Raw genomic sequence first — 12996 nt, 5'->3', positions numbered from 1 at the left:
ACTGACCACAGCATTGCATTCAGCACCCTGGACAGCGGTCACAGCGCACCACTAGTTGAAACGGGCACACTTTATCCATATCAGCCAGCGACTTACCTCCAATATCTGGCCGTAGTTTCTTATCGTATTCCTTGAGTAAATTGTTCAGAATCTCTGTGGTGTCTGCCTCCATCGTCTTCGGAGCCAACTTTTGGTTCATGGTAACATCCTCATACTCTTCTTCATATTCCATTTTTGGAGAACTACAAAAAATAAAGATCTAATTAGATTGTGGGGAAAACAATTTAAAAAATAATCAATCATATCCCTACAGTAGTGCACAGCATTTAGGAAGTGCTGAAATCATGATGTATAGCTAACCTGAACACAGTACATTTGCATGGCTTATTAGTGTAGCTGTCAAAGGGTATTAGTGTAGCTGTCAAAGGGTATTAGTGTAGCTGTCAAAGGGTATTAGTGTAGCTGTCAAAGGGTATTAGTGTAGCTGTCAAAGGGTATTAGTGTAGCTGTCAAAGGGTATTAGTGTAGCTGTCAAAGGGTATTAGTGTAGCTGTCAAATGGTATTAGTGTAGCTGTCAAATGGTATTATTGTAGCTGTCAATGGGTATTAGTGTAGCTGTCAAATGGTATTAGTGCAGCTGTCAAATGGTATTAGTGTAGCTGTCAAATGGTATTAGTGTAGCTGTCAAAGGGTATTAGTGTAGCTGTCAAAGGGTATTAGTGTAGCTGTCAAAGGGTATTAGTGTAGCTGTCAAAGGGTATTAGTGTAGCTGTCAAAGGGTATTAGTGTAGCTGTCAAATGGTATTAGTGTAGCTGTCAAATGGTATTATTGTAGCTGTCAATGGGTATTAGTGTAGCTGTCAAATGGTATTAGTGCAGCTGTCAAATGGTATTAGTGTAGCTGTCAAAGGGTATTAGTGTAGCTGTCAAATGGTATTAATGTAGCTGTCAAAGGGTATTAATGTAGCTGTCAAAGGGCAAGGCTCGTACATTAATACCAATATAAAGGATAAGGCTGGTACATTAATACCAATATAAAGGGTGAGGCTGGTACATTAATCCCAATAGCTGGTACATTAATACCAATATAAAGGGTAAGGCTGGTACATTAATACCAATATAAAGGGTAAGGCTGGTACATTAATACCAATATAAAGGGTAAGGCTGGTACATTAATACCAATATAAAGGGTGAGGCTGGTACATTAATACCAATATAAAGGGTAAGGCTGGTACATTAATGCCAATATAAAGGGTAAGGCTGGTACATTAATCCCAATATAAAGGGTGAGGCTGGTACATTAATACCAATATAAAGGGTAAGGCTGGTACATTAATACCAATATAAAGGGTAAGGCTGGTACATTAATCCCAATATAATCCCAATATAAAGGGTGAGGCTGGTACATTAATACCAATATAAAGGGTAAGGCTGGCTGGTACATTAATATAAAGGGTACGGCAATTAATACCAATAGCTGGTACATTAATACCAATATAAAGGGTAAGGCTGGTACATTAATACCAATATAAAGGGTAAGGCTGGTACATTAATACCAATATAAATGGTAAGGCTGGTACATTAATACCAATATACAGGGTGAGGCTGGTACATTAATACCAATATAAAGGATAAGGCTGGTACATTAATACCAATATAAAGGGTAAGGCTGGTACATTAATACCAATAGCTGGTACATTAATACCAATATAAAGGGTGAGGCTGGTACATTAATACCAATATAAAGGGTAAAGCTGGTACATTAATCCCAATATAAAGGGTAAGGCTGGTACATTAATACCAATATAAAGGGTAAGGCTGGTACATTAATACCAATATAAAGGGTAAGGCTGGTACATTAATACCAATATAAAGGGTACGGCTGGTACATTAATACCAATATAAAGGGTAAGGCTGGTACATTAATCCCAATATAAAGGGTAAGGCTGGTACATTAATACCAATATAAAGGGTAAGGCTGGTACATTAATGCCAATAGAAATGGTAAGGCTGGTACATTAATACCAATAGAAATGGTAAGGCTGGTACATTAATACCAATATAAAGGGTAAGGCTGGTACATTAATACCAATATAAAGGGTAAGGCTGGTACATTAATACCAATATAAAGGGTACGGCTGGTACATTAATACCAATATAAAGGGTAAGGCTGGTACATTAATACCAATATAAAGGGTAAGGCTGGTACATTAATACCAATATAAAGGGTAAGGCTGGTACATTAATACCAATATAAAGGGTACGGCTGGTACATTAATACCAATAGCTGGTACATTAATACCAATATAAAGGGTAAGGCTGGTACATTAATACCAATATAAAGGGTAAGGCTGGTACATTAATACCAATATAAAGGGTAAGGCTGGTACATTAATGCCAAAAGAAATGGTAAGGCTGGTACATTAATACCAATAGAAATGGTAAGGCTGGTACATTAATACCAATATAAAGGGTAAGGCTGGTACATTAATGCCAATAGAAATGGTAAGGCTGGTACATTAATACCAATAGAAATGGTAAGGCTGGTACATTAATACCAATATAAAGGGTAAGGCTGGTACATTAATACCAATATAAAGGGTAAGGCTGGTACATTAATACCAATATAAAGGGTAAAGCTGGTACATTAATCCCAATGTAAAGGGTAAGGCTGGTACATTAATACCAATATAAAGGGTACGGCTGGTACATTAATACCAATATAAAGGGTAAGGCTGGTACATTAATACCAATATAAAGGGTACGGTTGGTACATTAATACCAATATAAAGGGTAAGGCTGGTACATTAATACCAATATAAAGGGTACGGCTGGTACATTAATACCAATATAAAGGGTAAGGCTGGTACATTAATACCAATAGCTGGTACATTAATACCAATATAAAGGATAAGGCTGGTACATTAATACCAATAGCTGGTACATTAATACCAATATAAAGGGTGAGGCTGGTACATTAAAACCAATATAAAGGGTAAGGCTGGTACATTAATCCCAATATAAAGGGTAAAGCTGGTACATTAATCCCAATATAAAGGGTAAGGCTGGTACATTAATCCCAATATAAAGGGTAAGGCTGGTACATTAATACCAATATAAAGGGTAAGGCTGGTACATTAATACCAATATAAAGGGTACGGCTGGTACATTAATACCAATATAAAGGGTAAGGCTGGTACATTAATACCAATATAAAGGGTAAGGCTGGTACATTAATACCAATATAAAGGGTAAGGCTGGTACATTAATACCAATATAAAGGGTACGGCTGGTACATTAATACCAATATAAAGGGTGAGGCTGGTACATTAATACCAATAGCTGGTACATTAATACCAATATAAAGGGTGAGGCTGGTACATTAATACCAATAGCTGGTACATTAATACCAATATACAGGGTACGGCTGGTACATTAATACCAATATACAGGGTAAGGCTGGTACATTAATACCAATATAAAGGGTACGGCTGGTACATTAATACCAATATAAAGGGTAAGGCTGGTACATTAATACCAATATAAAGGGTAAGGCTGGTACATTAATACCAATATAAAGGGTAAGGCTGGTACATTAATACCAATAGCTGGTACATTAATGCCAATATAAAGGGTAAGGCTGGTACATTAATCCCAATATAAAGGGTAAGGCTGGTACATTAATCCCAATGTAAATGGTAAGGCTGGTACATTAGTACCAATATAAAGGGTAAGGCTGGTACATTAATACTTGGGAATATGAATGTACTAGATCCAAAGATGCACAGCTGGCTGGCTGCACAGCTTGGGCTCAATAGAATTCACTGGCTGTACAATAAAGCTACATTCTTAAAATCTCCAAATCGATTTCTAATTCAGTTTCAGTAAATATCATGTCACATCAGTCCAGTCTTGTAGAATGAATGATGCTATCGATCAACTTAATTGTTGTATATTGCATGGAGAAAAACACATGTGAGGGAGAATCAACACCGAACCCCAACAGCACATTTGAGGGGGTATCAACACCGAACCCCAACAGCACATTTGAGGGGAAATCAACACCGAACCCCAACAGCACATTTGAGGGGGTGTCAACACCGAAACCCAACAGCACATTTGAGGGGGTGTCAACACCGAACCCCAACAGCACATTTGAGGGGGTGTCAACACCGAACCCCAACAGCACATTTGAGGGGTGTCAACACCGAACCCCAACAGCACATTTGAGGGGGTGTCAACACCGAACCCCAACAGCACATTTGAGGGGGTGTCAACACCGAACCCCAACAGCACATTTGAGGGGGTGTCAACACTGAACCCCAACAGCACATTTAAGGGGGTGTCAACACTGAACCCCAACAGCACATTTGAGGGGGTGTCAACACTGAACCCCAACAGCACATTTTAGGGGGTGTCAACACTGAACCCCAACAGCACATTTGAGGGGATGTCAACACTGAACCCCAACAGCACATTTGAGGGGGTATCAACACCTAACCCCAACAGTACATTTGAGGGGGTATCAACACCTAACCCCAACAGTACATTTGAGGGGGTATCAACACCTAACCCCAACAGTACATTTGAGGGGGTATCAACACCGAACCCCAACAGCACATTTTACATCAAACATATATCACCACTTACCAGGCATGAAAGACTGTCAGAAGTAAGAGGTAGACCAATAATTTGCCTGACATGTTTCAATTAAGATGCTTACGAGTTGAATGTGAGTGTCACAGAGACAGAACAGTGCGCTCAGAGAGGAAACAGAGTGGAAAGAAAAACACCCGCTATAGTCCTTTATTCCTCTACACAGAGTGGAAAGAAAAACACCCCGCTATAGTCCTTTATTCCTCTACACAGAGTGGAAAGAAAAACACCCCGCTATAGTCCTTTATTCCTCTAAACAGAGTGGAAAGAAAAACACCCCGCTATAGTCCTTTATTCCTCTAAACAGAGTGGAAAGAAAAACACCCTCCCCGGTATAGTCATTGATTCCTCTACACAGAGTGGAAAGAAAAACACCGTCCCCGGTACAGTCCTTTATTCCTCTAAACAGAGTGGAAAGAAAAACACCGTCCCCGGTATAGTCATTTATTTCTCTACACAGAGTGGAAAGAAAAACACCGTCCCCGGTATTGTCATTTATTCCTCTAGATATACCAACGTGTGCTTCGCGCTTAAATCGAAGAGAAAGTTAATAATCCAATGTGAAATACGAAATCCGCCATAGACAGGTGCCCGGTGTTTTAAAAATTAATTTCACAGCATTGTTAATGAATTGTTTCAGATAATAGACTATCTCTTCCTATTCCTCTTTAAAGTTGCTCCACTTGCGGCTGCCATCTTCAATATCTGCCCTCAACACACACACACACACACACACACATAGGCCTACTGACGGCCAAGGCAAGGGAAGCGAACTCTCTCTCGGTGGCTCGGATATGACCCAATTCATTCGATGAGCCCCCCTTCCCTCTCTCTCTCTCGCGCTCTCTCTCTCTCGCGCTCTCTCTCTCTCCTCTCTCTCTCTCTCTCTCTCGCGCTCTCTCTCTCTCTCTCTCGCTCTGTGTCTCTAATGCTCCATAGCCCTCTCTGTATACATGTATCCATTCACGTCTGCCTAATAACGAACATAAGAAATCCCGCTATAAGGTGAAATTGGCACTGAAAGATGAATATCTTTGGTAAATTAAATTCCTGTTTCCAATATCGGCTACACCCTAAGACAAAGGGTAGGATATGAACAACAACTTACAGGCTAACTTACCTCATCATATGGATCAAAAATAGTTTCTATATCAAGGGTATTTTTAAGGGACTTTTTCATTGCTATTATTGATGGAATATGTAGGGCACTTGTCGCCCTCACCTCCCGCCAGAACGCAATAATTATGTGAAAATGGACAGCGGCTGCTGGTCTGTCCTCATGCATTCATTTTTTTGTTTGTTTAACTAGGCAAGTAATTTAAGGACAAATTCTTAATTGCAATGACCGCCTACACCTGCAAAACCCCGACGACAATGGTCCAATTGTGTGCCGCCGTATGGGACTCCAACTCGCGGCTTGTTGTGATACAGCCTGAATTCGAACCAGGGTGTCTGCAGTGACGCATCAAGCACTGCGATGCAGTGCCTTAGACCACTGCGCCGCTCGGGAGCCCAATTTAAATGACAATGACAGACAGACAGATGTCAAGCTGTCTCTTTCCATTGTTGAGTCATCATATTTGGACAATAAGTTCACATTTACAGTTAACACCCACTATCTCTCTCTTCTAGAGACGGCACGTTGCAGGGTTGAGCCAGACTAGCGGTAACCGGCTGAGTTAGCGGCACCCACGCTTTCTCTTTCCACGGAGACAATATTGACAATGAACTTTCTTTGAATGAAACCTTGAATACGAGGGAGTTTCACTCTTATCAATAATACAAAAGCAAATGATAACGTGCTGCCCCAGCACGCAGTGACGTTCTAGCATATAAACTAAAGAGAGAGAGAGGTGAGATCCGGGCAGGCGGGCTGCGCAGCCTCCTGTAGCTGTTTCTGGGGATTCTTCTGAATCTGTAGGCTACTGATGCATGAGTGTGGAGCCCTGTAAGGAACACCATCATCTACTGGCTGAATAGAGAAACGCAGACGGGAGAGACTCCCCACCTACCTATCCAATCAAAAACAAAAAAACACCAACACACGGAATTGGTGTGTGCTCTGTCATGCTCCTAAATACAGAGAATGTAAACTCTAAAGTAATATATTAAACTCTCACTTATTCCAATACCCCACTCCTCCCTTAAGTAAAAACACAATGAAATGGGAAAACCAATAGAAAAGTGAAGTACCATTGAGCTGTGAATTGTTGGATCATCCTTCTCCACCAAACTTGCTAAGGACGCATTAACTTTCATTACAGCCTGGATTTTGATGGCAACACAGTCACTGTAGTCCCATTAACTTTCATTACAGCCTGGATTTTGATGGCAACACAGTCACTGTAGTCCCACTAACTTTCATTACAGCCTGGATTTTGATGGCAACAGTCACTGTAGTCCCATTAACTTTCATTACAGCCTAAAATCGGTTTCCTATTGAACACATTTCTCTCCGTAAGAAATATAGTTTGAAACGTTAAATCACATCAAATCAAATTTATTTATATAGCCCTTCGTACATCAGCTGATATCTCAAAGTGCTGTACAGAAACAATGGTGCTAATCGCTACACACCTGTCTGTTTCTTGTCAACAAGAAGATAGAGGACCTCCATATTCATGAGGTTTGATGGAGAATAGTCCACATTAGAGAAGATTGATGGAGTTTAGTCCATTTCAGAGAGGATTTTGGGGAGTTTAGTACATATCAGAGATGTTTGATGGAGTTTAGTCCATTTCAGAGAGGATTTTGGGGAGTTTAGTACATATCAGAGATGTTTGATGGAGTTTAGTCCATTTCAGAGAGGATTTTGGGGAGTTTAGTACATATCAGAGATGTTTGATGGAGTTTAGTCCATATCAGAGATGTTTGATGGAGTTTAGTCCATTTCAGAGATGTTTGATGGAGTTTAGTACATATCAGAGATGTTTGATGGAGTTCAATACATTTCAGAGAGGGTTGATGGAGTTTTGTCCATAACAGAGAGGATCTTGGGAGTATTGTCGAAATCATAGACGAGTGGATTACTCAAATCGATGGCACCAACTAAACAGACATTTTGGGATATAAGGAAGGATTTTATCGAACACAACGACACTACATGTTATAGCTGGGACCCTTTTGTCATCAACGACACTACATGTTATAGCTGGGACCCTTTTGTCATCAACGACACTACATGTTGTAGCTGGGACCCTTTTGTCATCAACGACACTACATGTTATAGCTGGGACCCTTTGGTCATCAACGACACTACATGTTGTAGCTGGGACCCTTTGGTCATCAACGACACTACATGTTGTAGCTGGGACCCTTTGGTCATCAACGACACTACATGTTATAGCTGGGACCCTTTTGTCATCAACGACACTACATGTTGTAGCTGGGACCCTTTGGATGACAAATCAGAGGAATTAAGCCGTCATCAAGCCTTCATTGAAAATAAGAATTTATTCTTAACTTACTTGCCTAGTTAAATAAAGGTTAAAAAAATGTTATCTCTGTAATGGCTACTGTAAATCAGACAGTGCAGTTCGATTAACAAGAATTTAAGCTTTCAGCAGATATGAGACACTCGTACGTACTTACATTTTTAATATCCATCATTTTGTTGATATTTTGTTTGAATTGCGAGCCCTCCAGATCCACCCGAAGTTGTCCCTCTATCAGGACGCCTAGCCCTTCATTACAGCCTGGATTTTGATGGCAACACAGTCACTGTAGTCCCATTAACTTCTTGGCGCACCCATCCCATTAGCGGGATCATTTTCGTCAACATCCGCTGAATTGCAGAGCGCCAAATTCAAATGAAATTACTAAAAATATTTTATTTTCATGAAATCACAAGTGCAATAGAGCAAAACACAGTTTAGCTTGTTGTTAATCCACCTGGCGTGTCAGATTTCAAAAAAGCTTTACAGCGAAAGCAAACCAAGCGTTTATGTAAGGACATCTCTCTCAGCAGACAAAACATTACAAACAGCTAGCAGCAAAGTAGATTGGTCACGAAAGTCAGAAAAGCCATAAAATGAATCGCTTACCTTTGATGGTCTTCGGATGTTTGCACTCACGAGACTCCCAGTTACACAATAAATGTTCCTTTTGTTCCATAAAGATTATTTTTATATCCAAAATACCTCTATTTGGTTGGCGCGTTATGTTCAGAAATCCACAGGCTCAAGACGTCACGACAGGGCAGACGAAAATTCCAAATAGTATCCTTAAAGTTTGTAGAAACATGTCAAACGTTTTATATAATCAATCCTCAGGTTGTTTTTACAATAATCAATAATATTTCAACCCGACCGTAGCTTTTTCAATAGGAGAGAAATGCCTGCTCCAAGCGCATGCAAAACTCTGCTGGCACCCAGCCATCCACTGACGCGGTGTGATCGTTCTCGCTCATTTTTCAGAATAAAAGGCTGAAACTATGTCTAAAGACTGTTCGCACCATGTGGAAGCCATAGGAAAAGGAATCTGGTTGATATCCCTTTAAATGGAGCGAAGACATGCAATGGAACTGGGAGCTTTCAAAATAAGAGGCACTTCCTGGTTGGATTTTCGTAGTTGGGTTTTCGCCTGCAATATCAGTTCTGTTATACTCACAGACAGAATTTTGACAGTTTTGGAAACTTTAGAGTGTTTTCTGTCCTTACTACCCTGCATGAATCTACAGGTAGCTAACCAACCAGGTTCAATGTTAGCTATAACTAGAAACGTATAATACAGTATCTGAAAACGTAGCTAGCTAGACTATCTTACGGAGCGGATTTACCAGCTATGTCTATCAACAGTTGTTGCATTGACAACCTACTGAAATGCATATTTGAGTAGTGGAATCTTTGGTTAATAACCTCTTAAGTCGACCCTCTACTTTTTTGAACATTTTGTTAAAAATCGCGCAACATTTCAGCGCCCTGCTACTCATGCCAGGAATATAGTACGTTCATATGGTTAGAATGTGTGGATAGGAAACCCTCGGACGTTTTTAAAACTGGTTAAATCATGACTGTGGCTATAACATAACGTGCGTTACATCGGAAAGCGCAGGAAAACCTGATCACAGAAAATGGAAATAAATATCCTTGCGCCACTTCCAGCAATTGTTAACAGTGAGCCGAATTAGATAAGACCGAGCATTCAACTCCCACAGCATCCCCATGTTGTCTAGAGTCTTGTGAATTGAATCATCTTTGATTCTTGGTTGAACCGAAACAGGGGCACCACTTACCTCCGGTCTCCGCCCAGATCATTCCGGAAGAGCTCTCTCGTGAAATTTTTTCCAAGACGACAGCTAATGATTTTTACATCGCCTAAGGATGATTTTTATCGCTTATTAACGTTTACTAATACCTAAAGTAGCATTACAAACGTATTTCGAAGTGTTTTGTGAAAGTTTATCGTCTACTTTTTGAATTTAAAAAAATGACGTTACGTTGTGAAATCGCTGTTTTTTTCGTTTATCACACAGTCTACATATAACGATATCTTGGCTTTATATGGCCCGATTTAATCGAAATAAAGACCCAATAGTGTTTATGGGACATCTAGGAGTGCCAACAAAGAAGATGGTGAAAGGTAATGACTGTTTTCTATTTTATTGTGCGGTTTGTGTAACGCCGAAATGCTAATTATTTTGTTTACGTCCCCTGCTGTGCTTTTGTGTTGTAGTGTATTGGTGCATGCTATCAGATAATAGCTTCTCATGCTGTCGCCGAAAAGCATTTTAAAAATCTGACTTGTTGCCTGGATTCACAACGAGTGTAGCTTTAATTTGATACCCTGCATGTGTATTTTAATGAACTTTTTGAGTTTTAACTAATACTATTAGCATTTAGCGTAGCGCATTTGCATTTCCAGAGCTCTAGTTGGGACGCAAGCGTCCCAAGTAGAAGCAAGAGGTTAAGACATATACGGTTGAAGTCGGAAGGTTACATACAGATGCTGGGCTGCCGTTGGACAAATTAAAATAACCTGGCTCTTTTGTCCATTATAATATCATCATGTAGGCTTTGCCCACACGGTATCTGCCAGCTTGTTGCCTAGAGCGAACGTGACATTACCAAAGTGGGCACATTCGCTATATATCACCAACAAAAAATGGTGACAAAGTGCTTTCATTTCTAAAAAGTAAAACAGATACAGTTGAAGTCGGAAGTTTACATACACCTTAGCCGACTACATTAAACTCTGTATTTCACAATTCCTGACATTTAATCCTAGTAAAAATCCCTTTCTTAGGTCAGTTAGGATCACCACTTTATTTTAAGAATGTGAAATGTCAGAATAATCGTAGAGAGAATGATTTATTTCAGCTTTTATTTATTTCATCACATTCCCAGTGGGTCAGAAGTTTACATACACTCAATTAGTATTTGGTAGCATTGCCTTTAAACTGTTTAACTTGGGTGAAATGATTCAGGTAGCCTTCCACAAGCATCCCAAAATAAGTTGGGTGAATTTTGGCCCAATTCTCCTGACAGAGCAGGTGTAACTGAGTCGGGTGTCTAGGCCTCCTTGCTCACACAAGCTTTTTCAGTTCTGCCTATGAACTTTCTATTGGATTGAGGTCAGGGCTTTGTGATGGCCACTCCAATACCTTGACTTTGTTGTCCTTAAGCCATTTTGCCACAACCTTGGATGTATGCTTGGGGCCATTTGCGACCAAGCTTTAACTTCCTGACTGATACCTTGAGATGTTGCTCCAATATATCCACATAATTTCCCTTCCTCATGTTGCCATCTATTTTGTGAAGTGCACCAGTCCCTCCTGCAGCAAAGCACCCCCACAACATGATGCTGCCACCCCTGTGCTTCATGGTTGGGATGGTGTTCTTCAGTTTGCAAGCCTCACCCTTTATCCTCCAAACATAACGATGGTCATTATGGCCAGACAGTTCTATTTTTCTTTCCTCAGACCAGAGGACCAAAAAGTACCATCTTTGTCCCCATATGCAGTTGCAAACCGTAGTCTGGTGGTTTTATGGCGGTTTTGGAGCAGTGGCTTCTTCCTTGCTGAGCGGCCTTTCAGGTTATGTCGATAGGGCTCGTTTTACTGTGGATATAGATACTTTTGTACCTACTTTTGTACCTGTTTCCTCCAGCATCTTCACAAGGTCCTTTGCTGTTGTTCTGGGATTGATTTGCACTTTTTGCACCAAAGTACGTTCATCTCTAGGAGACAGAAAGCGTCTCCTTCCTGAGCAGTATGACGGCTGCGTGGTCCCATGGTGTTTATACTTGAGTATTATTGTTTGTACAGATGAACGTGGTACCTTCAGCCATTTGGAAATTGTTTTCTGAGGTCTTGGCTGATTTCTTTTGAAATTCCCATGATGTCAAGCAAAGAGGCACTGAGTTTGAAGGTAGGCCTTGAAATACATCCACAGGTACACCTCCAATTGATCAATTTTATCTTATTTTATTTGATTATGTCAATTACACTATTAGAAGCTTCTATTCATGACATCATTTTCTGGAATTTTCCAAGCTGTTTAAAGGCACAGTAAACTTAGTGTATGTAAACTTCTAACCCACTGGAATTGTTATACAGTGAATTAAAAGTGAAATAATCTGTCTGTAAACAATTGTTGGAAAAAATGAATAGTGTCATGCAAAAAGTAGATGTCCTAACTGACTTGCCAAAACTATAGTTTGTGGAGTGGTTGAAAAACCCGTTTTAATGACTCCAACCTAATTTTATGTAAACTTCTGACTTCAACTGTATATGTGCAATACATAAACACACAGACACACACACACACACACACACACACACACACACACACACACACACACACACACACACACACACACACACATACATACATACATACATGGAGATGTTGTTGTCCTTGCACCACACTGCCAGTTCTCTGACCTCCTCCCTACAACCACTGTTGTGTTGTCGGCAAACTTAATGGTGTTGGAGTTGTGTTTGGCCATGCAGTCGGGGGTGAACAGGGAGTACAGCAGGGGACTAAGTACACATCCCTGAGGGGCCCCAGTGTTAAGGATCAGTGTGGCAGATCTTACCACCTGGGGGTAACCAGGTTAACTAACACAACTTACCCATCAGGAAGTCCAGGATCAATTGATCTAATGACTCTGCCTCCTCACAGCACAATCTGCAGAGCTGGGAAGGATTGTATCCCCATATATATAAGATTCTATTGGTTGCAAGAATTTTGCATAATAATTTAAATGGAAAAATGTGAAGTTTTGAATTGGCCGTTGTTTTGCGTGTCAATTCATTAACTATGTGCCATGGAATCTGTACATGGAAAATCTCTTCCCAACTATTTTGCTATTTATATGGCACAGCTGTCAATTTTATG

The 12996-nt window shown here is 40.3% G+C and overlaps 1 protein-coding gene across 1 annotated transcript in view; it reads right to left on the bottom strand.

Annotated features, from left to right (window-relative positions):
- Positions 1-4704, bottom strand: part of LOC115123447 (gamma-aminobutyric acid receptor subunit gamma-3) — a 428918-nt gene extending 424214 nt beyond the window's left edge. Inside the window, exons 1-2 of the mRNA XM_065009375.1 lie at positions 4652-4704; positions 97-242 (exon numbers count right to left, since the gene is read on the bottom strand). Coding sequence (XP_064865447.1) covers positions 97-242; positions 4652-4704 — 199 coding nt within the window. The remainder of the gene's footprint in view (positions 1-96; positions 243-4651) is intronic.
- Between the last annotated feature and the right edge of the window lie 8292 nt (positions 4705-12996).

The sequence above is a fragment of the Oncorhynchus nerka genome, linkage group LG24 (genome assembly GCF_034236695.1).
Source record: "Oncorhynchus nerka isolate Pitt River linkage group LG24, Oner_Uvic_2.0, whole genome shotgun sequence".
NCBI classification, from domain to species: Eukaryota; Metazoa; Chordata; class Actinopteri; order Salmoniformes; family Salmonidae; genus Oncorhynchus; species Oncorhynchus nerka.
The sequence above is the reverse complement of the archived record's forward strand: the minus strand, read 5'-3'. Positions and strand labels throughout refer to the sequence as shown.